The following is a 25,597-nucleotide window of genomic DNA, read 5'->3' on the forward strand; positions in this document are numbered from 1 at the left end:
AATGTAGCGCCTAGAACCGCTCGGCTATTCCGGCCGGCTTACCTCTAAATATAAATAAGTTCACCGGTTTCTGTGTCTTCAGGAAAGTAGCTCTAACAGTCGTGTTTTCCAGCTCACACACCTAACTCTGACGAGAAGTGGAAACATCAGAATATAAACAAAACTTAGAATCACAGAACAACATTGTGCTGAGCTGGTACCACCCAACCAATGTCAAGTGCCACTGCCTCACTTAGCACTGGCAGTCTGAGGCGCTGCAGTCATGGACTGTGCGGCTGGTCGCGGCGGAGGTTCGAGTCCTCCCTCGGGCATCGGTGTGTAGTGTGTAAGCTTAGGGACTGAGGACTTTAGCAGTTAAGTCCCATGACATTTCACACACGTTTGAACTTAGCACTGGCCAAAACTAGCTCTCTCACCAAAACACAGTGTTGGGCATGAACGAACACTTTCCAGCGTATTGTGTTGCAAAGCGAAACGACCACTTCCTGACACCAGGTTGTTACAACACCCTGAGCACGGGGGTTGTAATATGCCCGTACGACCGAGAGGTATAGTTTGGCAGAGTGGGGTGGCTCATGCTGAAGCGTACAGAGAAACAATGTCAAGCGTGTAATTGATTGTACTGCATCGAAGGTACACTGAGGGCCTTTCGCTGACCCCGGCGATGGCGCCGTGCAGCGCGGGTGTGAGCGTGCCAATGCTGACATCTGCTGTCTGCTTATCCGACCGCCCAGCCTTGCGCACATTGCGCTCCTATTGATGCCACGGCTAAGTGCAGCTGTGCTTCTTGGTTGCGGCGACAGCCTGGGGCACGGCTGAGTACTCCCTCAAGCGCAGTTCGTTGAGCCCAGGTAGAGCGCTGATGGGAAACAGCCGACCGCCGTCGTTGTAGTGAGCCTCAGTAGCTCCTGCCGTCCATCCAGGCCAGCTCTGTCGGCGACCACAGACAGCTCTGCACCCGGGAGGCTGCGAGATTGAGGGCCGGCCCCGCCGCTAAGCATGGCAGCTTGCAGTCTGTGGACGATGTCACCCAGCGACCTGTCCCGCCAGAGCTATGGCGTATCCGCGAAGAAGAGGTCGGCGGCCGTTTCAACGGGCCCGCTGGCTGCTGATATCCATCACAAAAAGTGGTTGTGGTCGGCCTGCAACTTAACACTTGCCATTCTCCCTGGTTCTCGATGTGGCGAGATAGACAACGCGACAGCCCGATTTGAGCCTCTGGCCTCTATTATTTATACATTTTTCCCTACATCCCTGATACACACTGAAGCGCCCAAGAAACTGGTATAGGCATTTGAATACACAGTTATGTAAACAGGCAGAGTACGGCGCTGTGGTCCACAACGCCTATATGAGACAACAAGTGTCTGGCGCAGTTGTCATATCTGTTACTGATACTACAATGGCACGTTATCAAGTTTTAAGTGAGTTTTAGCGAGGCGTTACAGTTGGCGCACGAGCGTTGGGACACAGCATCTCCGAGGTAGCGATGAAGTGGGAATTTTCCCGTAGGACCATTTCACAGGTATACAGTGAATATCAGAAATCCGGTAAAACATCAAATTCCCGACTTACGTGCGTCCAGGAAAAAAATCCTGCTAGAATGGGAATAATGACGGCTGAAGACAATCGTTCAACGTGACATAAGTGCAACCCTTCCGCAAATTGCTGCAAATTTCAATGCTGGAGCATCAATATGTGTCAGCGTGCGAATAACACAACGAAACATCATCGATATGTGCTTTAAGAGCCTTAATGACTGCACGACACAAAGCTTTACGCCTCGCCTGAGTCCATCAACACCGACGTTGGACTGTTGATGACTGGTATCATGTTGCCTGGTCGGGCGAGTCTCGTTATAAATAGCATCGAGGTGATGGACATGTACGGGTATGTAGACAACCTCATAAATCCATGGACCCTGCATGTCAGCAAGAGACAGTTCAATCTGGTGGAGGCTCTGCAATGCTGTGGGGCGTGTGCATTTGAAGGGGTATGGGGTCCCTGATATGTCTTGATGCGATTTTGACAGATGATACGTACGTAAACATCGTGTCTAATAATCTACATCCATTCATGTCTATGCATTCCGACAGACTTGGGCAATTCCAGCAGGACAGTGCGACATCCCAGACATCCACAATTGGTATAGCGTGGCTACAGGAACACTCTTCTGAGATTAAACACTTCCACTGACCACCAAGCTCCCCAGACATGAACATTATTGAGTATATATATCTTGTATGTCTTGCAACGTGCTGTTCCAAAGAGAATTCCACTCCATCATACTCTTCAAGATTTATAGACATCTCTGTAGGATTCACAGTGTCAGTTCCCTACAGCACTACGTCGGACATTAGTCGAGACGACACCACGTGCTGTTGCGGCGCTTCCGAGTGATCGCAGGGAACCTACACGATACTTGGCAGGTGTAGCAGTTTCGCTCTTCAGTGTAATTCCTCTGGACGGAACAAGTGGAGTGCTCTTTAATACTTAAATCGTCAGCTTTCCCTCAGCCCACTTCAGCTTCTACACACACGTCAATAGGCGCTGTTGTAACAGCAACGATGGGTTCACAGCACGTCAGAGCCCTGTGCTGCCCAATTATTGCATAGGCTCGAGTGGTGTCGTAAACGTAGCTCGCAGAATCGTTTACTCAATATCAACACCGCCCGCGCCTGCCAGCCAATGTGACAATCGGTCCCTTAACTACTACTTTCCAGCCATAGCTAAGTGTACTTTACAAGAATTTCCCATATCGACTCCTGTACTTATTCGTGACACAGCAGTTCTCTGGGTAACTGTGTACTCGGACGTAGTAGATACCTCTTTCTGGGTACTATGAGTGTTGGTGAATTGTTTTGCGTGTTGGCAGGTGTCGTGGGTGAGGCGGCGCGACTGGCACATCCTCTCGTCCGGCCTGTACACCTACACCAACGATGAACGCTTCCAGGTGAGCAGTTTCAACAACCGGCAGGACTGGACGCTGCACATCAGATACGTCCAGAAGAGGGACAACGGCACCTACGAGTGTCAGGTGAGGCACTAACAATAACAATACTACTGACTTCAAAGGAGTTTTGATTACATTGTTAGTGTTTTTGAGGAATCGCGAATGAAATGTTTCACCAATACGTTGAACAAATCCTCCCACAGCGATGTTAGGCTAGTTTCTGCTCATACAGCCATGTTAGGCTAGTTTCTGTCGATTTACGGATGTAGTTGACTTCGAAGCATTCAGCCTCACTATTAACGCATACCTGTAGAGGGATTAAAACAGGCCTACTAAGGATATAAAGTACACTGAGGTGACAAAAGTCTTGGGGTAGCCATTTGCACATATACAAGTGGCAGTGCATTGCGTACACAAACTATAAAAGGGCAGTGCATTGAGGTAGCTGTCATTTGTAAGCGAGTGATTCTTGTCAAGAAGTTCCCGACGGTGGGAATTAACAGACTAACAATATGGTAGTTGGAGCTAGACGCATAGACATTCCACTTCGAAAATTGCTAGGGAATTCTATATTCCCCGATCCACAGTGTTGAAAGTGTGCCGAGAATACCAAATTTCAGGCATTACCTCTCACCACGGACAACGCAGTGGCCGACGGCCTTCAGTTAACGACCGAGGACAGAGACGTTTTCGTAGAATTGCCGGTGCTAACAGACAACTAAGACTGTGTAAAATAACCGCAAAAATCAGCATTGGACGTACGACGAACGTATTCGTCTGGACAGTGCGGTTAAGTCTGGCGTTAATGGACTTTGGCAACATACGATCGACGCGAGTGGCTTTGCTAACAGCACGACATCGCCTGCAGCGCCTCTCCTAGACTTGTGGCCATGTCGGTTGGACCTCTATACAACTGGAAAACCGTGGCAGGTCAGATGAAGGACATAATCTTTACGCCAGTGACTGTTGTAAGTTTTTATGACACTACTGCAATTCTGGCCTTAGGCTATTATCAAGTACTGATATTAAGGCTCAACGTAACGTAATCGGATACATTTGTATGTCTTTTTTTTCTTTATTGTATTATTAGACAAAAAGGGGCAACTGTAAAATGGAGACAAAAACCAGAAAAAAGTAGCGAAAAAACCACTGGGACAGTTAAAAGAGCACAAGGCGAAGGATGGCCGAAGCACAAAAGTATCAATGGACAGCGTAGCGCATAACAATCACTGATAGTAACATTATGTACAAGTACAGTACACAGGTAAAATCACACCTCTCAACGCACAAGAATACAGCACCAACACAATACTGACGTATCACACTGATGACGATGAGCAAAACACAGGATCTGCCAGGGGCGTGGAGATGAGGGAGAAGGGAGGGAGGGGGAAGCGGTTGGGGAGGGGGGGAGACAGGTAGGGGCGCTTCGAAGAGGGCTGGTGAGGGAAGGACGTGGGTGGGACACAGTTGAGGAGGGGGTGCAGGACTCATGGGGTGGAAAGAAGGAAAATCCACTCTGGAAGAAGGAGGGGTGAGGAAAAGGGGAGTCCTGTTGAGGGGAGGGAGCGAGGCCAAGTTACAGTTGGAAGGGATTTGTATGTCGTTGTCAATACTGTTAAATACACACATGGCGTTTTTACACAGTGCGAACGCACGTATTCAAACATCGTAAAACAACATTAGCTGAAAGTGTACATGTCTGTTCAACCATCACTAGTCACAAATGCATTAGAACACCATAGGTGTATAACAATAACTTATATCAGTCACTGGCGTGAAGATGTTATAACTGTGAATCCCTACTACAAAAAGATTATTCATGATCATATGACTCCCGATTTCAGTTTGTAAGATCTGATGGTACTGTTTTGAGTGTGGTGCAGACCTCACAAAACCATGGACCCAAGCTGTCAAGAAGTGGATGTGCAAGCTGGAGGTGGCTCGATTATGATGTGGGCTGTGTTTACATGGAGCTGGCTCCTCTGGTCAACTGAATCTATCATTGACTGAAAATGTTTATGTTCGGCTACTTGTTCCCAAACGAATATGGATTTTTTATGGATGACATTGCCCCACTTCACTGTGACGCTATTGTTCGCGATTGGTTTGGACAACATTCTGGAGAGTTCGAGCGAATGATTTGGCAGCCCAGATCACCCAACATTAATCCTGTCGAACATTTACGAAACACAATCGAGTGTTTAATTCGTGCGCAAAATACTGTACCATACGACAATAGGGGCCGCATCGCTTAATATTTCTGCAAAAAACTTCCTGCCCTTTGTCGAGTCCATGCCAGCTGAAGTTTCTAGCAGGGCAAAAGGAGATGTAACACGATAATAGGAGACATCCCACGACTTTTGTCACCTCATTGTACATAACTAGCAAAATTTACGCTGTCACTTAGAAAACATATGTACACGACTGTGCAATAACAGTGTTTGGTCATTAATAGGGCATACTGAGACGGGGGAATATATCTTGTGTCATAAAACGTAATTAGTACTTCCAGTTCGAGGACAGATGATACAAGGGTTATATATATTTGGTATGTGTGCATATAATTTTATTGTGGTGTAACTGATGTAGAACTATTTTGAAGTAACACGTCTTTGTAGGCCGTAAATCAGTAGCAATCGATATTCGTAGAGTTGGGATGATGGTAATACCTTCTGCAGAAATATTTCTTCTCTATTTGGGCTTCCTATTATTCATTTAAATAACTAGTCGTGGTTGGATTTCCACTTTTCCCAATACTTTTTCATTCTATCAGTGCTACTGTTTCCAAAATGCTAACCACTTTGCCCTGGTTTTCGGTTTTGTTTGTCTCTAGAAATGGTAATTGAAACTTAATTTCGAAATATATTTATCTTCAGGCTATCATATTCTTCAACCTTCGTCTCTTTCAGATCTCTTGTTAGAGCCAATTGCACCAAGGAGATTTCCTTGTGGTCCACGTGCTGAAAAATCTTACATATGCTATTATCATTCATTCGAACCAGATCGAGGTAAAATGTCGTTCTTTATTTTATTACCGTTACATGACACACACTTTCCTTTACAGGTGGTAGATCTCTTCTGTATACATCTTTAATTAACTCAAAGGCCATTCCCTTCTTCCTGACTTTGAATTTATTATCCACCCCGTCACTGCTGTTCTTCTGTGTTGCCTCACAAATGCAGTATTGACTCTTTTCATTAAATTTGGAACATTTGTTTGCATTTTCCTATACGCTGATTGCATAAGATATTTCAAGTCCTGTTCTTCCTGCGTTTGTCAAAACGATAATTTCTCTTCTTTCCACTCATATGACTCGGAGAATTTTGCAAAGTAGTCGACAAAAGCAAAACTAGGAATTTTAAGAGTCTTGTTTCTATAGCGTAACTGCATCTGGCCATGTTCCAAATTCTCTATAATGGCGTTCTATCCTTTAATATTGATTACCGTACACATAGAGTGCCAAACAGCCTGCAGGCGTGAATTGGCGAAAAAAAAATTGTTAATTGATTTCAGTATATTCGTCATTTAACTTTCCGTGTGATTTCCTTCCTTGTAGGAACGAATTTTATGTAATGATTAATTTTTTATACGTCGAAAGTTCTGAAATCTTCTCTAGATATCGCTATTGGTATGTCATTCATACGTTTTCTTACAAATGTGGTATCAATTAAAAATCAGTGTAAGGTACAAACAACGTGGTTTAAGCTAAGTAAAACTCCGCTGTCTCAAAGCATCTAAATACTAATTTTTATTTTATTTTAGGGTGAGTATAAGATGACACAAGGTTTAGCGTCAGCGAAGTGCAGCCCATTGATATTTATCTGGGGTAGGATCTGCGGTATGAGCAAGTGGAGAAATAAGGGAATATGTTAGTATATGTGGAAGAACACGCCAGTATTGGACAGGATTGATAAGACAAAGAAGCAATGGGGCTTCAGTTTATGAGTTTACGACATGCTTAGGTTTAATGAACGTTTTCTAAGAAAGTTAGGACAAGAAGGGATTTTATGACTTGATAAAACTGAGCATTAATGTGGGAGAAGATGAAGACAGGAATAAAAGTGGAATGCTTGACAATCGCGGACTTGTACATGTAACATTTTGTCAGCATAGGGAGCTAAGCTACGAGGTCTATTCGGAAACTAAGGTCCAATCGGTCGCAAAATGGAAAGCACTGTGAAAATCTAGAATGTCTTATTTGCAACAGTTGGCTACACTTTCCAGCTAGTTGTCTACATAGTAGTGGATCCGATTTAGACGTTTGTCATAGCGTTGTACCAACGTTCCAATACCCTCTTCAAAAATTACAGCCGCCTGTGCTTCCTGCCAATTCTCTACACTGGTCTATAGCTCGTTGTCTTTGTCGGCACATCGTCTTCATAGGCAGTGGCTCATGTCAGCAGAGATGAAACTCAGAAAGAGTCAATTACGGGCTCTGCTGTAGATGATGAAACACTTTCCATCGGAGACGCTGCAGGAGTATCTTCATTGCCCCTGAAGAGAGCGGCCGAGAATTGTCATGCGCGGGGTAGCCAAGCGGTCTGAAGCGCCTTGTCATAGTCCATGCGGCTCCCCCAATCAGAGGTTCGAGTCCCCCCCGGGCATGGGTGTGTGTGTTGTCCATAGTGTAAGTTAGCTCAAGTTAGATTAAATAGTGTGTAGGCATAGGGACCGATGACCTCATCAGTTTGGTCCAATAACACCTTACAACAAATCTCTGAGGAAACGCATGACAGTTATGTTATGTGGCTGCATGCCGTCAAGCGAAATCTCACACCAGGCCCTCATACTTTCCGAGAGACACTATTGTTCTAAGCACCTTAACGTGCTCACTTTGTGCTCACAACTGAAAATAGCGACATGACGCGATCGACGGACATACTAGAGATTATGACCAACATACTTGTGCAGAGCTTTATCGAATTTTCACTGTGGTTTCCATTTAGCACCCCATCGAACATTACTTTTCGATTAGCCCTCGTATGTTGACTAGGGCAAGGAAAGAAAAGACGGAATCATCTGATCCATTCATAGCGATGAACTGGGGTGCCAGTTTTCCTAAATTTAAAGAATGTATAAGGGGCGACCAAAAAGTTTCGGTTTGAAGATGTCGCTGCGGCATATATGCCCAGGGGAACTCAGTGCATGTATGTAAGATGCAAGTATGTAGGAGCCGACGTGTAGGGGAGGGTTAAGGGTGGTCTTCGAACGGAAACTTTTTGGTCGCCCTCATGTAATTTTAGAATAGTGACAGAGCTTGGAAAATAAGTGGCAGACCATGGGAATGCTGCAGGACTGATTACCTATAAGAACAAGTAGGTTAATGGAAAACTCATTGCGAATTGCTTGACAGCAGCGTTGTTACAGGTGGCCACGGACAAGGGACTGATGTCGCACTACTTCAACCTGCACGTGGTGGTGCCCACGGCGTTCATACTGGGCAACGGCGAGTACCACATCGGCGAGGGCAGCACCATCTCTCTAGTCTGCATCATCGAGAATGTACGTACACATAATCGACCCAGGGTGTACAGGTTGTAACAAAAACATTCCAACAAACCCGAGCGTTTGTAGAGGCAGCCTGGAGAGAGAAACTGGGGGTAGGAATCCTTGTTCTGGAACGTCATCAAACGCTGCGACGGAGAGATGTAAAGGCTGGCGCATCTCGCCAGGACACCTCTTCCGCAGCAAACGTGAGTTGTAACTTTGACGAGCTGCAACTGAAACTCGTCGCAATGGGGCCTGGAGCATGCAAAGCTTTAAGAGTCCGTCATAAATGCGGAACCCTATCATTATTCAGTAGATCGCGCAAAGTGTAGCGGCAGCGTAGGTGTCACCAACGCAACTTACCGGTTGGCCTCTACAACTTAATTTTCTAGTGTCGCCGGATGACGTTTCCGAACTTAGCTTCAAAGCCTCAATTTCTTCCTAAAATCCATAAAAAACTTCTAAGTTTGTTGGTATATTTTTGTCAATATACACTGACGGAAAACAATTACAACACCAAGAAGTAGGCTAGCTGTGCAACGTAAATGAAACTTGGCAGGCTGTTTCTGTATATTTCGCGCCCTTCACGTAAGACTCACGCTAGTACCACCACTATGAGAATGAAATCAGGTTTGCTTCAAAGCTACAGCTGTAACTATCCTGAGTGATAGTTAGTTTGGAGATTGGACATGGAAAATTGATGTTAGTCAAGAATGCCCTTAGTGCGACAAAAACGCCATTGTCATCGCCTCACTGACTTTGAACGAGGTCGTCTAAAAGGGATATGAGAAGCAGGATGTTCCTTCCGTGATACTCCAAAAAGACTTGGCAGCCACTGTACGTGATTACTGGCAGCTTTGATCACGATGATGTGCTGTCGCAAGAAGACCGGAATCCGAATTGTCACATCCCACTATCAAGAGGGAAGGCCATTGTGTTCGACTGATGGTTCTGGTGTGTCGTACTGAATCTGCAGCAGCCGTCTGACCGGCAGTTGGCACCGCAGTGACACAAACAACTGTCACAAATCGGGTAATACAAAGACAGCTACGGGCAAGACGTCGGGTAGCGTCCATTCCACTGACCCGAAAACACCGCCATTTGCTACGCCAGTCGTGTCAGGCGAGAGGTTATTGGAGCACAGGGTGGAGGTCCGTTATGTTTTCTGATGAAAGCTGGTTCTATCTCGGTACCAGTGATGGCCGTGTGTTGGTTAGAAGATGGCCACCTGAGGGTCAGCAACCAACCTGTTTGCATGCTAGTAACACTGGACCTACACCTGGAGTTAGGATCTAGAGTGCGGTTTCGTAAGATGGCAAGAGTACTCTTTCGCGCACTGATGCAAATTTGTACGCAACTCGCCATTAAAATTGCTACACCAAGAAGAAATGCAGATGATAAACGGGTATTCATTTTACAAATACACTAGAACTCACATGCGATTACAATTTCACACAATTTGGATGGATAGATCCTGGGAAATCAGTACCCAGAGCAACCACCTCTGACCGTAATAACGGCCTTGATCCACCTGCGCATTGAGTCAAACACAGCTTGGATGGCGTGTACAGGTACAGCTGCCCTTGCAGCTTCAACACGATACCACAGTTCATCAAGAGTAGTGACTGGTGTATTGTGACGAGCCAGTTGCTCGGCCACCATTGACCAGACGTTTTCAATTGGTGAGAGATCTGGAGAATGTGCTGGCCAGAGCAGCAGTCAACATTTTCTATATCCAGAAAGGGCCGTACCGGACCTGCAACATGCACTCGAGCATTATCCTGCTGAAATATAGGGTTTCGCAGGGATCGAATGAACGGTAGATACACGGGTCGTAACACATCTGAAATGTAACGTCCACCATTCAAAGTGCCGCCAATTCGAACAAAAGGTGACCGAGACGTGTTACCCCATGGCACCCCATACCATCTTGCCGAGTGATATGCCAGTATGACGACGACGAATACACGATTCCAATGTTCGTTCACCACGATGTCGCCAGACGCGGATGGTACCACCATGATGCTATAAACAGAACCTGGATTCATCCGAAAAAATTACGGTTTGCCATTCGTGCACCCAAGTTCGTCGTTCAGTACACCACCGCAGGCGCTCCTGTCTGTGATGCAGCGTCAAAGGTAACCGCAGCCATGGCCTCCGAGCCGATAGACCATGTTGCTGCAAACGTCATCGAACTGTTCGTGCAGATGGTTGTTGTCTTGCAAACGTCCCCATCTGTTGACTCGAGACGTGGCTGCACGATCCGTTACAGCCATGCGGATAAGATGCCTATCATCTCGACTGATAGTGATTCTAGGCTGTTGGGATCCAGCACGGCGTTCCGTATTACCCCTCTGAACCCACCGATTCCATATTCTGCTAACAGTCATTGGTTCTCGGCCAACGCGAGCAGCAATGTCGCGATACGATAAACCACAATCGCGATAGGCTACAATTTCATCCTTTATCAAAGTCGGAAAATTGATGGTACGCATATCCCCTCCTTACACGAGGCACCACAACAACATTTCACCATGCAACGCCGGTCAACTGCAGTTTGTGTATGAGAAATCGGTTGGAAACTTTCCTCATGTCAGCACGTTGTGTCGCCACCGGCGCCAACCTTGTGTGAATGCTGTGAAAAGCTAATCATTTGCACATCAGAGCATCTTCTTCCTGTAGGTTAAATTTCGCGTTTGTAGCAATTTTAGTGGCCAGTAGTGTATGTCATTCTGGTTATTCGACCTGTTGTACTACCCATTCATGATCAACATTTCAAGGGGTGTTCTCCAAACGGATAACGCTCGCCCACATACTGGTGTTGAGACCCAACATGCTCTACAGAGGGTGGACGAGTTGCCTTGGCCTGCTCGATCACCTGACCTGTCTCCAGTCGAACACATATTGGACTCCAGCGTCATCCACAATCAGCATTAATTGTTCGTGTGTTGACCGACCAAGTGCATCAGGCATGTAAATCAATCCCACAAAGTGACTTCCGGCACCTCAACAACACAATTCAAGCACTTCTGGATGCTTGCTCTCAACATTATGGCGGTTACACTGGTTGCTAACGTACCAGAATTTCACATTTAAAATGACTTATCTCGCGCTAAACATTAACTTATGATCTTGAAATGTTAATCACTTAGCAAACAAATGTATTCAAAAAATTGATTTACTCTGCATTAATTGCTCTTGGTGTTGCTATTTTTTCCTTCAGTGTATATTTTCCTGAAAGTGGATATATAAAAGACATGGAGGGCAATGTTATATCATTCCAAGATTGTTTGCATTTATGACATTGTGCTGCGCAGAAAAATACCTGCATCTAATTATAGTAACATTTGAGTAGATTATAGCATGATAGAAGATTGATCTAGACAATAAACTTGCAAATGTTGTGATCTTTATTACAGTTTCAGGCTGTTGCACACAAAGTCATTCACGTCATACGAAAAGCACATAGGTAATAAAATGTGGAGACAATAAATGAGTTTACCACGTAAGTTTAATCTTCGTAGCATAACTTCAATAATTTGCAAAGATTACTAATGAGTGCTAGTAAATACTTTGATGTTGCTATAGCGTACATGATGTCGAATAACTTAGCCTAAAACAGGGTGTCAATAATAAACACGGAACGAAAGTTATTTGTTCTTCATTGTTTACTTGTGGGAAACAGATTAGCGTTCAGAAACGCAACTCGTCCGATGTTTATAGAAATACACTGATAATGCCATGAAAACGTATTCATAAAGCTAAAAGACATGGACAACGTATTTTAATCTAACAGTACGCTTCAACCGGAAATATACTGCTGTCATGTGCTTTGTGAAGATTAAAGCTCGTAAGTATCTCTGTAGATTGTCTTTCGACGCTCTACCAATAAATGGAGCAGGAGTAACCTTTAAACACTGCTAGAGAGAAGGTGTACTTCTTAGCCAAGATCACCTGTAAACAACCTCTATTGTTGATTACCGGTTTCACTAATCATGATTACCATTTTCTGACCGCGATAAAACGTTATTGCATGTTTCCTGTACCAATTGTACAGGTACCCATAATAGGGGCGAAGGACCAGATAAATAAGGTATCTGCAAGTCATCATGGAAACCAAAACAAACAGAATAATTCGCCTATTTGTTGTGCTCCATGTCACACAACTCCATTGCAGCCAGGGCACAGCGAAAACATTTCATATACACGAACTGCGTTCACTGATGATTCACTGACGTATACAATTGAAAATTCTTCAGAAATTTTTCAGATAGGTGCGAAGGGAAGGAAATTTTCTTTCTTACAACAAATCCAAATTTGTAGTGCTTAGGAGACCAATCGGAACATATCTAGAATGAACAGACTGACATCAACCGTAGGAGATGCCCAGATTATTTCTGGAAATTCTTATAGGATGCCGATGGCTATTATAGGCACAGATGAAGTTTTGTTTACTCATTCGTCTTGACAAACATTTATGGCCATACTAAACTTATTGCGCAGTAATACCTGCTTTACAACATTATTATGCATCTTCACAATAGCACATCCACATGCTATACATTGTATGCCACCTCATGTAGAGTTATGTGCACATACTTTGTGTGCGTGGATTTTACCAACTTCTCAGTCACATTTATTATTTTCCACCTACTTATATTCCTTTTTAGAGAACTGTCTATCTCATAACTAGGCCAATCACTTCACTTTCACCACATGACATGTCAGTTCCGACTAGTTGTATTCCTAACTATGCATTATTTTAATTTGCATTCGTTGTTTTACTTACATTAGTTTATTCATATTACTATACATACTTTGTTCAAATTCGTCCGTTGTGGATACGCGCCATCCATGCCATACGATATCAGCTCCACAAACCAGTATTTTTGCACTCCAAAGTTCACCCTCTATGTGGTTACGCACTTATCATTTCACCGCTGTAGTAACGCAGTCACCACGCTGGAAACTATGTTGTAGCATGTCACAACTTAACGTTATAGAGTGGACTTCAAGATCCTACTTGCGGTTCCAGTTTGAACATTCAGTTGCTTTATTTTTAATGTTACCGAATTTCATTTGGTGACAATGTGTGCTTTCAGCATGCCTGAGAATGAGAAATTGTAAAAATTGCAATCTCAAAAATCATTTTCAACATCTAAAAGCGGAATGGCAACAATGACTTACTTATTCTTGCGGAATACATGGAATGTAAAACAATTTTTGGTCTGAAATTTGTTTATCCAATTCTGTAATCGGTTTAGATCATTATGACCATGGTCATATTGATCTAAAACAAAAAGGGTGTATACATTTATGAATAAGTGCATAACCAAGCGATACGAGAGTATAAGTTGATTTACATGACTTGAGAAACATCTGAGAAAAATACTTGATCCCTTAAAGTTAGTAAAAGATGAGCAGAGCCGAGTAAGCAATTACGTGAAATAGCTGCTCGATGGCGGAGGGAGGAAGGGAGGGGGAAGGCGGTCAGTTGCACGTGGTCACGTGGTCTCCCTTTGTTCCATCGGTGACCTCATTTCAGTAGTCAACATGGTTTGGACCGGAGCACAAAGGGGATTTCACGTTTGTGCGTATTTTGAAAACAACCGATCTGTCACAGCCGAGCAACAAAGCCGTATCTGATGTGAACGTAATTCAGTCCTCGGCTTGGTGGTTTTAGGAAACTGATAGCACACTAAAAATAGATACTCATGGTCGGCCTATGTCAATCACAACTCCAGAATATGTGCGGCTGGTGGTGGCAGCTGTCGAGCATTCGCTAAGATGTTCTGCTCGAGGACACGCTGTTGCATACGGCGTTTCAGATCGCAGTGTGAGGATGATATTGAATTTAGAATTGAATTTCAGTCCCTTCAACATAATGATGGTTCAAGAACTGATCCTAACAGACTAAGCCAACCACAGAAATCTATGTGAGCAAATTCTTGCACAGAACCGGCAGTAGGCAGCTTTCTTCAGCAGCAGTGAGGCACATTTTCACCTTAGTGCGATTGTGAATAAACAAAATTTTTACTACTGGGCTGATAAATACACCAAGGTTATTCACGAAAGGCCACTGCATTTCTCTGAATTAACGGTGTGGTCTCCCGTATCACTATATGGCGTGATAGGCCCGTACTACTTTGAGGAGGAACATGTGACTGTGACTGTGAATGCTGACTGTTATGTATCAATGAAGTAAAATTTTCTAGAGAACAGAATGGAAACTATTGTTGCAGAATGAATATAAAATGGCATGAACAACTAACTTCAAAAATTAAATACGTTTTCCTCTATGTTTCTCGAATTATCTTTTATAGCTCCTCAGAATTACTTAATTGGTTTTAGGCCAAATATAATTTTTAGCCATGATCGGCATTGTAGGAAAATATAAAAGCATAATAAAACTGATAACACTCATGGCCTGTGATGCAGTGTGCCATTGACGCTCTGTGCTTACAGCTGCAGTGAAAACAACTGGGTGGTCGGGGAGGAGAGGGGGGGGGGGGAGGGGGAGGGCACTTGATGGCTACGTGTCACTGACCATATACATAGTTCACATATTAATATTGCGAAGCCAGTGATAGGATGTATAAAATTCTACATAAGCAAAAATTGCCTTTCGCGGGCAAGTGCTCCACCAAGGTCCCGAGTTCGCGTCTCGGTCCGACACACAGTTTTAATCTGCCAGGATGTTTCATATCAGCGCTCACTCCGCTGCAGAGCGAAAATCTCATTCTGGAGTTAAAACTGTTACTAGAAAAATAGTTCTAGCACATAAAAGGGTTCACAGTAAAATTTTAGTTTAATTTATAAATGCCAGTTTTCAGATAGGTGCTACATGGCATATAGCACATAATAAAACTATTGGGTTGGTGCATAAGTGGGTAGTGTTTATCCACTAGTTTAATAAACATAACAGACACACATAATAGAGGCTTTAGTTGTCAATAATATACTATATTCTCCTTCACTATTTGCAACTATCTCCCAACGGTGGGGTAAGTTTTCTATTTTCTGATTGTAGAAATTACGTGGTTTTGAAGCGAAGGACTCATCGAGCCATGTTCGTAGTTCATCTTCATCCAGAGAGAAATTTCCTTGAAAGTTGATTGATAGAGAGCGGAAAATGTGAAAATCTGAGGGAGCAAGATGAGGTGAATAAGATGGGTGTGGAATGACTTCCCAACCCAGTTGTGGATATAGGTTTTTCTCAGTGTAGCAGAATGCAGCGGGTCTTATCGTTGAATACCATCACTTCACTCAGTCCTCCTGGCCGTTTATCTTTTATTGGGTCTGCAAGGCGTTTCAGATGTCGAGAGTAAATGTCAGCAGTGATGGTTACACCTCAGGGAAACAATTCGTGATTCACCTCACCGTCACTTTTCAACCACATGCATAAAACTATGTTTTGTGGATGCACACAGGTGTTCACTCGAGCAGCTGCTACTGTCATTGGGCTAAACCATTCCATTCTTTTCTTTACGTTCTTCACTAGGAACGATACAGGATAGGAATGGTCGCTCTTCTTCATGAGCCAATTGATGAGGAGCAAGCAGGGATGCGCACATGGCCAACTGCTGATTTTTGTGATTTTGGATTAAAGCATACGGTACCCACACACCCGATTTTTGAACCTTCTCCATTACATGAAAATGGTGAAATGATAACAGTTCACTACGTTTGCCAGCTGCCGAGTACAATGATGTAAATAATGGTGGACTGATGTGTTCAAACGATCTTCATCAAACCCTGAAGGTCGTCCTGAATGTGAAGAATCACTAATGTCAAAACGATCCTCCTTAAAACGAGAAATCGTTCTATTGCCGCGCTCTCTCGAATGGGACTATCGCCATGCACGGCAAAAGTGTTTTTGAATGCCTCCGCTGCATTCATCCTCTATTGAAATCTAACAGAAGGGTATGTCAGAAATGTTCCGAGTTCTCCACTTAACTCTCCCTTTTCTGGCGCCCACAACTCCAATCACTATTCCCAACTGACAAAAATGAGAATATGTGAACTCAAATAGTAAGCACTCTCACCCTGTCTTCAGGCCACGAGTTGTCTACCGGGACCATCTGACCGCCGTGTCAACCTCCGTGGAGAATGCGGATAGGAGAGGGTGGGGGGGGGGGGAGGGGGTCAGCACACCACTAACCTGGTCGTTATGGTGGTATTCTCGACCGAAGCCGCTACCATTCGGTCGAGTAGTTCCTCCATCGGCACCACAAGTCTAAGTGCACCCCGAAAAATGGCAACAGCGCATGGCGGTCCGGATGGTCACCCATCCAAGTGCTGACCACGCCCGACAGCGCTTACTTTCGGTGATCTCACGGGAACCGGTGTAACCACTGCGGTAAGGTCGTTGCCGAAATCGCAAGAGTGAACTAAAAATCAAAAAATACCAATGGATAAGTAAACCAATAGCAACCAGAATACCAATATGCAATACAAGAACACTACAACCTTATGCACTAACCAAATAGCCCACAACAACATACTCAGACACGAAAATAGCCACTCTTCAGTATGCTCATTCTTCGTTTTTTGGATCGATATGATGATGGTCGTAATAAGTGCGATCGGTTATTGAAATACATAATAAAATATGAGATCCAGTACTGTTTTGGTTTCCATCTATCCTCATCAATGCACCCAGGCTGCACAACTTGGCTCACTCACACCCTGGCCTAAGGTGTAGCGCAGTATAGCAGTGTTTCCAGCCGGTACTGGAGTGACGTGACCCGCGGTGGCTGGGTGTGTGGCAGAGCGAGCCTGCGCCGCGGCCGGTGCAGTGGTGGCACAACGAACGGCTGGTGGGCGGCGCCGGCCCGCGGGGCGTCTCCGTCATCACGGAGCCGGGCCCGCGCACCCACTCCAGGCTGGTCGTCTCCAGCGCCACGCGCGCCCACTCTGGCAACTACACGTGCGCCGCGCCGGACACCGAGCCTGACACCATCAACGTCTACGTCTCTCAAGGTGAGACTGCCGGCCAGCCATCCCCCACCGCACCTCACTTCCCTCCCATTAGCCACCTGTTCTCTCACACCAGTCATCTCAGCACAGCTAATTTCCCCTTTCTAACCACGTGCACTTCTACAGAGACTCTCACCACACTTCATTTACTCTCACTGTCCGCCCTGTTAGCTGAGTGGTCAGCGTGACGGATTGTCGTCCTATGAGCTCGGGTACGATTCCCGGCTGTGTCGGGGGTTTTCTCCGCTAAGGGACTGGATGTTGTGCTGTCTTCATCATCATTTAATTCCCATTCGGCGCTCAGGTCGCCCAATGTAATAAGACCTCCACCAAGGCTGCTGCATCTGCCCCGAAAGGGGCCACCTGGTCAATGACGCCAAACTCTCATTTACATTTTTTTCCATTTCCTGTCACTCATTACCTCTTCACCCACACCCAGCCTCTCATCAAACTTTCACTTCTGCTAGCTGCCTGATGTGTTATAACCACTGTCTCACTCTTCCTCACTTACACTCGCTCACTGTCTACCTGTTCTCTCACAGTTAGCCTCTCACAGCAACTCACTTCTCTATCTGCCTTTTCTTTCACAGCCTGTCTTGCACCACAACTTCCTTCTGATTGCTAGCTACCTAGTCTTTCACAACCAGAATCTCAAAACACCTCTCTTCCTCTTGCTAACCAAGTGTTCTCTCTCAACTAATGTTCCACTACACCTCGCCTTTCTTTGATAGCTGTCTGTTCTCCTGCAGACAGCCACTACATTACATTTCATTAATACTTGTTCCATAGATCATGAATACATCATTTAATAATGCTGTGGACTGTGTCACTTTAACATTTGTTCTCTTTAGACAATATAATTAACTTTCTTCTGCAGTTACTACTTCATACTTAAAATTCGTCCATTGCATAGAAGGAACTAAAAAATGGCATTTCACTCTTTGATCGCTATTTTTTATTTTCAAGACTGGTTTCAGGCTAGCTGCCCCTCTTCAGATTATCTAGTTCTGTACTGCCAGATTACTCTGTTACTGCAATATATGATCTGAAGATGGGCAGCTAGCCTGAACACGCTGAAACGTCATATTTTTATTCAAAGAACGATCGCGGAAATCCTAATAAGACAATCATGTTTAGGTTTGACAAGTAGAAGGAACTGTCGCTCAGAAATACTTTTAATTTGCTTTTAAACGTGAGTTGGCTATATGTCAGGCTTCTAATGATTCTTGTGGCATCATAACTCACCCCTTTTTGTGCCAAAGCCAGATTTAACCCAGAATAGAGAAGATCATCACTGCACACATTTCCCCTTTAACTACGTGAGAACATAATACCAATACACTAGTCGCCCTTTTTATTACTACATTACAATGACTATAACACCAAAATCGGTTTACTACAATTCTCGGCCAGGACTTGCTTGGTTTCAAAATGAATTCTACCGCTTTTTTTAAGTACTGGATAAATCAGTCTCCTCAAATGCTTAAATCAACCTGTTTTGTACAGATTTTTTAAACTGCCACACTACTAACCACCCCTCCTTCAATCCAACATCTTTCAATACTGTTAACCTATGCAGTTCTCTTGATTCCCCAGTTAACCTAGCAGCAAGGATCAAAGTAAGTGTATATCATCATAGAAACATACAGTTCAATGAAAATTTTACTAAAGAAGATGGAATCATTAAATTCCTTATACAAGAGCAAATAGACATATAACACAAATTGACGAGCAAAATATCATGACCACTGTCCATTATGAGATTGATTCTGGTAGCATTGTGAGCACATGAAACAGTAAGGGGAGTGTATAAGTGGAGCAGAGACGAATGGGAAATAACTTTAGTAATGACATGGGCTACAAATAGTGAAAAACACAGATATGAGAGACTTTGACAAAGGATAGATTGTTATCCCTGTCACCTATGAATGAGCATCTAGGATCAGAGAAGCTGGTCAGCTGTTCATACTCCACTGACACGTGCATCTAACCAATAGATTACAAGTTGTTGCACATCCCTGCATCATCACAGAACATGGGAAGCGGAGGCCTGTTCTATAAAACTTCATGAACGGTGATATGTGAGTGATCTAATGATACATTGCTGATGAATATCGAGTTATTTCATTCAGCACACAATGTTGAACATGAAACTACACAAGAAATGAGCCCTACAAATACTTATCTTGTCCAATTAATATCTGCAATATCATGATTGTTGTCGGCACACGCTCATAGAGATTGGCCGATAGATCAATGGAAACCACACATCAGGCTGGATGAACTACGAGCGTATAGCATGTACATCTCGGTGATAATTGCATGCAAATTCGCTACCATCCAAGTGAATCGCTGCAAGAAAGATACAACACACACTCGAAACAGGCAAGATACTATCTACTCTGTTTAGCTCATTTTTCAAATCCTTTTGCCATCTATAATTTAACTACAATGTCATTGTCAAATCTATAAATATTTATTTTTTATCGCTAAACTTTAATCAATTTTCTTCTTCGTTTGTTGTACTGCATGCTCAACTTACAGATTCAGAAACGAAGGAGAGGCTACTATCCTGTCTTATTTCCTATCATACCTTTCAACGATTACAACACACGTTTCGAAGGTTGGAGATGAGTTACTGGCAGAAGTAAAGCTGTGAGAACCGGTCGTGTGTGGTGATCAGGTAACTCAGTTGTGAGGGTACTGGATCACAAAAGGCAAAGGTTTTGGGTTAGAGTCCCAGTCTGCTACAAAAGGTAAAGATCGCGAACTGGAGTGCCAGACTGGCACACAATTTTAATCTGCCAGCTGCAGGTTGTTTTGTGTACAAGTTTTTCGTGCTACCATCAGAAATCGAGCGAACATATTTCAATTAATTTTCTCAAATATTTTATCAGAATGTACAATTTTTTAAATGTAGGTTTGCCTTTCTTCAGTCTGTATTCTAATATAAATTCATCCAGAACCCCAACAAATTTTCCGCAAGATCGGCTACTATCGATATATGCATTTTTTGTCAGTATTTTACTGCTGTGACACATTGCACAAATTGTTTGATAATATTCGTATGATTCAGCACCTACCTTCTTTGGAATTGGAATTATTACATTCTTCTTGAACCCAGAAGATATTTTGCCTGTTTCATATATCTTTGCATACCAGGTGGAAATGTTCGTCATGGGTGGTCCTCTTAAAGATCTCATTAGATTTGATGGAATGTAACTAATCCAGGACTTTGTTTCATCTTATATCTCCCAGTAATCTAATTTTTCATTATATTTAATCTAATGATCATTTATTTCTTCTTGTGTTCCTACAATATTGTCATTAGGTTTGTTTCTCTTTAGTAAAGGCACTATATATTCCTTCGACCTTTCAACCTTCGTTTCTTTGCTTTGCACAAGCACAACATCTGAGCTCTTGATATTGATATAGCTTTTTTTTATCTTTAATTTTCTCCCTTAAGATCTCTTAAACTTTCCTATATTCTTCATTTATCTTTCTCATAGTCACACATGATTCTGCAGCCTTACATTTCTTCGCTCGCCATTCCTGTTCTGCTCTCCTGTCTCGCTTTTAGATGTCTGTGTTTGCTGTTGTCTGCTTTTGATGCATTATTATATTTACCCTGTCGTTAGTTATATCCAATACCACTTTTTCTACCGAAGGATTGCCACTTTGCGTATTTGATCTTCTGCTGCCTTCACGATCTCTCATAGCTGCCCACTAATCATGTATTCTTTCCTTTTGCTCGTGTCAGTCAGTCGGTGCCTAGTGATCCCGCTGAAACCTCCGATATCTCGTTCTTTCAGCTTATCCAGGTCTCAACTTTTCAATTTATTACGTTTCAGCAATTCCATTAGTTTTAATTAACAGTTTGTAACCATTAAATTATTGAGTCCATATGTGGCTCAGGAAATGTTAGCAATTTAAATTCTCGTTTCGAAATGTAATCTGTCTCAAACAACAGTTAAATTGTGCTCTGTGTAAAATTCTACCTGACGAAATCTCATTTCATCTCAGTTCAGGCTTTTACGCTACATACCCTTCTTGTCATTTTCCTACTAACGAATTCCCTTTACCTCGTCACACATTCATTGAATGTCTTCATCATCTGCGGAGCAATTCGTCATATAAACTTGTAGCGCTGTAGGTGGTGTTGGATTTGTATATGCCTTGGCTACGATCAGGTATTTACTATGTCGTTCATAGTACTGCATCAACATTCATATTTTCTTATTAACTGGTAACACATAAGCACTAGTCCTCTTGCTGTTGCACATTCCTAGTACCTACTATATCTAACTTCAATCTTTTCACTATAGTTTTTAAATGATCTAACCTATCTGTCTCGTTAACAGATCCAAAATTCCATGCTCTGACCAAGAGAACGACAGTTTTGCTTCTTCTCACGGCAACAAGCTCTTGAGGAGTCTCCACCTCAGGCACCCAGTGGAAGGCCATTTTACCTAACAGATATTTTCACAGAATGATACCATCATTATTAGAACCAATAGCAGAGCATTATGCCCACAGAAGTTGAAGGGTGTGCTAAAGAAAAAAAATGCCCATAAAACATTGACAGTAAGACTGACATGGGACTGTTCGCTGTTAATTAACATTACAGGGAATGCTGGAAATGGCCACCATTGACTTCGATGCAGCACTGTGCTTGATAAAACAGACACTTGCAGTAGCTCTGCCTAGGGACAGCAGCAAGGCTATTTTTCTGGTGTTACTCTGTAGCTCTTCCAGCGCGTGAGGAATATTTGATTACAAAGAGAGAGAGAAATTAGGCGACTGAGGTGGTCAGGAGACTGCACTGCCTGTGCTAATTGCTCTCTCCTAACCGAACACCTAAACCATATTTCTCCAGTCATTATCCGTTTTCATCAATGGTCGATAAGGTGGTCAAGGCATTGTTCTATTTTGCTGAAAATACTCACTGAGTTCATCCACATATGGATTCAACAGTTTCTGGAAATACGAGTTAGAGTTAACAGTTTGGGATCATATTATGATGCGGTCACTAGACAATGCACAGCAAACAACATGCTTGAGGCTATGCAATGACTGTTTAAACCACTGTAACAGCGTCTATTTTCTGATGCATAATGGCACGTCTTCTTTGAGTTCAAATATCCTAACGAGCTGGGGCTGGCCGCTTCTGAAGATATGAAAACTGAGGAACCAAAGTTCTTATTATAGTACCCACAGAGATCCCTACACAACACAAAATGCAACATGTTTATCTGGACGCTAGATGTCATACATTCTCTGTGATGGACCGCTACCCTGTGCGTCAACAAAGGTGAGTTTTGCGCCAGTCTTGCAGGGTTGGAAGCTCTGACGCCGGCCACGAGCGCTTTTCGCTTGCTGTGTGACGAAGTAATTTAGCTAGTATTTAATTGTTTTTTCTGTATATTCTATAGTATTCACGTGTATTAGTGTCAAATAGACTTGATAAATTGGAGGTTTCAGTTTTTACTTGCTTCTGAATATGAAAAGCAAAGTTTCTGTTTAGGACAGTTTTGCGTGTATGTAAACGTTTGTTTACATTATTGACATTTAATACGCGGTATTATCAATTAAGTGAGTGTACAATACTCACTATTTGCGTTTATTAGTGTCATTCAGACTCGATACATTGAAGGCAGCATTTTTTATACGTTTCATTAGGTCATTTTTCGAGTGTACGTAAAACTTTGTTTAAATTATAAATACGAGGGTTAATCAGTTTAAGTTAGTGTACAATACTGAGTATTCACATCTATTAGTATTATTTAGACTCGATCCATTGAAGGTAGCGGTTTTTATACGTTATATTAGGAAAAGTGATACTGACAGTGAATTCTAACCTCACTGGTATACGTTTGACCAGCGCAACCTGCGAGTATTAACAATTATGCAAACGTAAAATACGTGGTAAATTAGTGTCACACTAAATATCTGAGTAATATTAGTGAATGCTTCTGTAACAAGTTCACACTCAAAAGCAGCCAGAAGATATTTAGTCCGACTAAATTTTAAATGTCCTAAACAGTCACCGATCCACGATTGCCTGCGAGTTAACACATTGAGTGGTTCAGTAGGCTTCTTGTAGAGAAGCGCTCGCCATAACGCACGAAACTCTACAAGTGCAGTTTATGGAGGATATGAAAGGTTCACGCTTGAAAATATCCTTAAGTACACTACTCACAACGCTCAATATTTCACAAAATACTCAATACGGCTACAGCCTCTCTTCATCAACGACACGAGAGTCGATCAAACGAGCGAATTTCCTGATTATGGTACAAATTTGGTCAGTCTGGTCTAACATAGCTGTTCACCAGAAGACAGCTCCCGAGCGCCTATCTCGACTCATAGATCTGAGGCACAAAGCCTTACTGAAACGCGCGGGAGATGTTGTATTCCTGTTGGTTAGTATATTAAGCAGCCAATCATTTTATATCGATTTCTTCAACCAATCATATTACCACAAGTAATTTACAATAGAAATTTCGTAATTCTGAAACAAAATAAAATTTAATGAAAAGAAAATACGATTTCTTTCTGCAAAATAAATTACTAATAAATTTCGTACTCAACGCACGCTCTAGCCGACTTTTACAAAATCAAGCTCACTCGGACATACGTCACAAATTCCACTATTGCGCAACTACTTTCTCACGCTAACACTAGGCTAGTTTTAATACAATATCACATTCTCACTTTACGTACCGTATGCCCTCCATTCACTCTCTCAATCTCTCCATAACACTCGCACAACCCAAAACGCATTAAAGTAGTAATTTTCCAAAGTATTTTTAATTATATCAGGGATGTGTGGAAATGAAACCAAAGAAATTTCCAGAAACATAGATACTGTGAACCTATCCTCTTGATAGTACCAGGCTCAATTTTCACAATTCCAGCACGGTTATTATGTGTTTTAGGTAAACATTTATTCTCTGAAAATATCCACGTCATTGATTTGAAATTTTGACAGTATGGTAGCGTTGTCCATAGAATTTGGGACAATGAGTATGAAATAGATCGATTAATATTTAATACAGAGTATGTGTAACGCATTTCACGCAGCATGAAGCAAGTACAAGGCTCGCCTGGCCCAGTAGCCAGCGTCAGCTGTGCGACCGTGAAAACCAAAATCTGCTCTCCTCCACGCTCCACGGCAGGCTATGCTTCCAGTGCAACATGACAACTCGTAATAATTTGCTTAAGATGCTGCACACATAACATCAAATGATGCATGGCCCCTTACGCACGTACGTACACGCTCACGCTCACACTCACACGCCGGCCAGGGTGGCCGAGCTGTACTAGGCGCTACAGTCTGGAACCGCACGACCGCTGCGGTCGCAGGTTCGAATCCTGCCTCGGGCATGGATGTGTGTGATGTCCTTAGGTTAGTTAGGTTTAATTAGTTCTAAAGTTCTAGGGGACTGATGATCTCAGACGTTAAGTCCCATAATGCTTAGAGCGATTTTTGAACACTCTCTCCCTCTCTCCCTCTCTTTCTCTCTCACACACACACTGATGCACACGCACTCATGTACTCGTATAAGCGCACTCAGGTCAGAAGACTATGATATAAAGTATAACGATACTTAATCATTTCCAAAATATCCTTACGCTTTCCCCTTCGAGTTTTTGTATAGTTCCTTAGCAATTTTCCACAAGGAATGTCAATTTCAGACCAGAAAAGTAAATCAGGTAGTCATATGGCGTACCATTAGCTACTATGAAAACGTTTATTATTGCTACCAACTTCGATTCTTACTTTTTATCCTCATGTGTAACAAATTTTTCAGTTATATTATCTGTGTGTGTTTACACATGACGTTCCACCGTAATTGAAGTGTTTAAAAAGTTAAGAAAAAGAAAAGGAAAATTGAACGCTCGGACATGGTACACAGGATAGAAACTTGAGATACGTGTCACTAACGTAACAGTATGTAACATTCAGCTACTGGAGATTTATAACTGATGGTGTAACGTCGCGGTTAGTCGTATGAACTGCGGCGTTTTGCTAGCTACAGTAACACATGTGCTATAAAGTGATGTGCGAAAGCCTTATCATCACCTGCTTAACCGAGTGTTGGAACACATTACTCCAGTAATTAACTATGTGTGGCATGTGTTCAACAAGTGCATGATAGTTTTCTGGAAGT

General features: G+C 43.0%; 1 protein-coding gene and 1 pseudogene across 1 annotated transcript in view; one reads left to right on the forward strand and one right to left on the reverse strand.

Moving 5' to 3' along the window:
* The window catches only part of LOC126273260 (neurotrimin-like), a 133,325-nt gene that overhangs the window by 54,670 nt on the left and 53,058 nt on the right, over nt 1–25,597 (forward strand). Inside the window, exons 3-5 of the mRNA XM_049976805.1 lie at nt 2,876–3,037; nt 8,325–8,459; nt 17,216–17,426. Coding sequence (XP_049832762.1) covers nt 2,876–3,037; nt 8,325–8,459; nt 17,216–17,426 — 508 coding nt within the window. The remainder of the gene's footprint in view (nt 1–2,875; nt 3,038–8,324; nt 8,460–17,215; nt 17,427–25,597) is intronic.
* Nucleotides 16,700–16,817, reverse strand: LOC126274610 (5S ribosomal RNA; annotated as a pseudogene).

The sequence above is a fragment of the Schistocerca gregaria genome, chromosome 5, assembly GCF_023897955.1.
Source record: "Schistocerca gregaria isolate iqSchGreg1 chromosome 5, iqSchGreg1.2, whole genome shotgun sequence".
Lineage (NCBI taxonomy): Eukaryota > Metazoa > Arthropoda > Insecta > Orthoptera > Acrididae > Schistocerca > Schistocerca gregaria.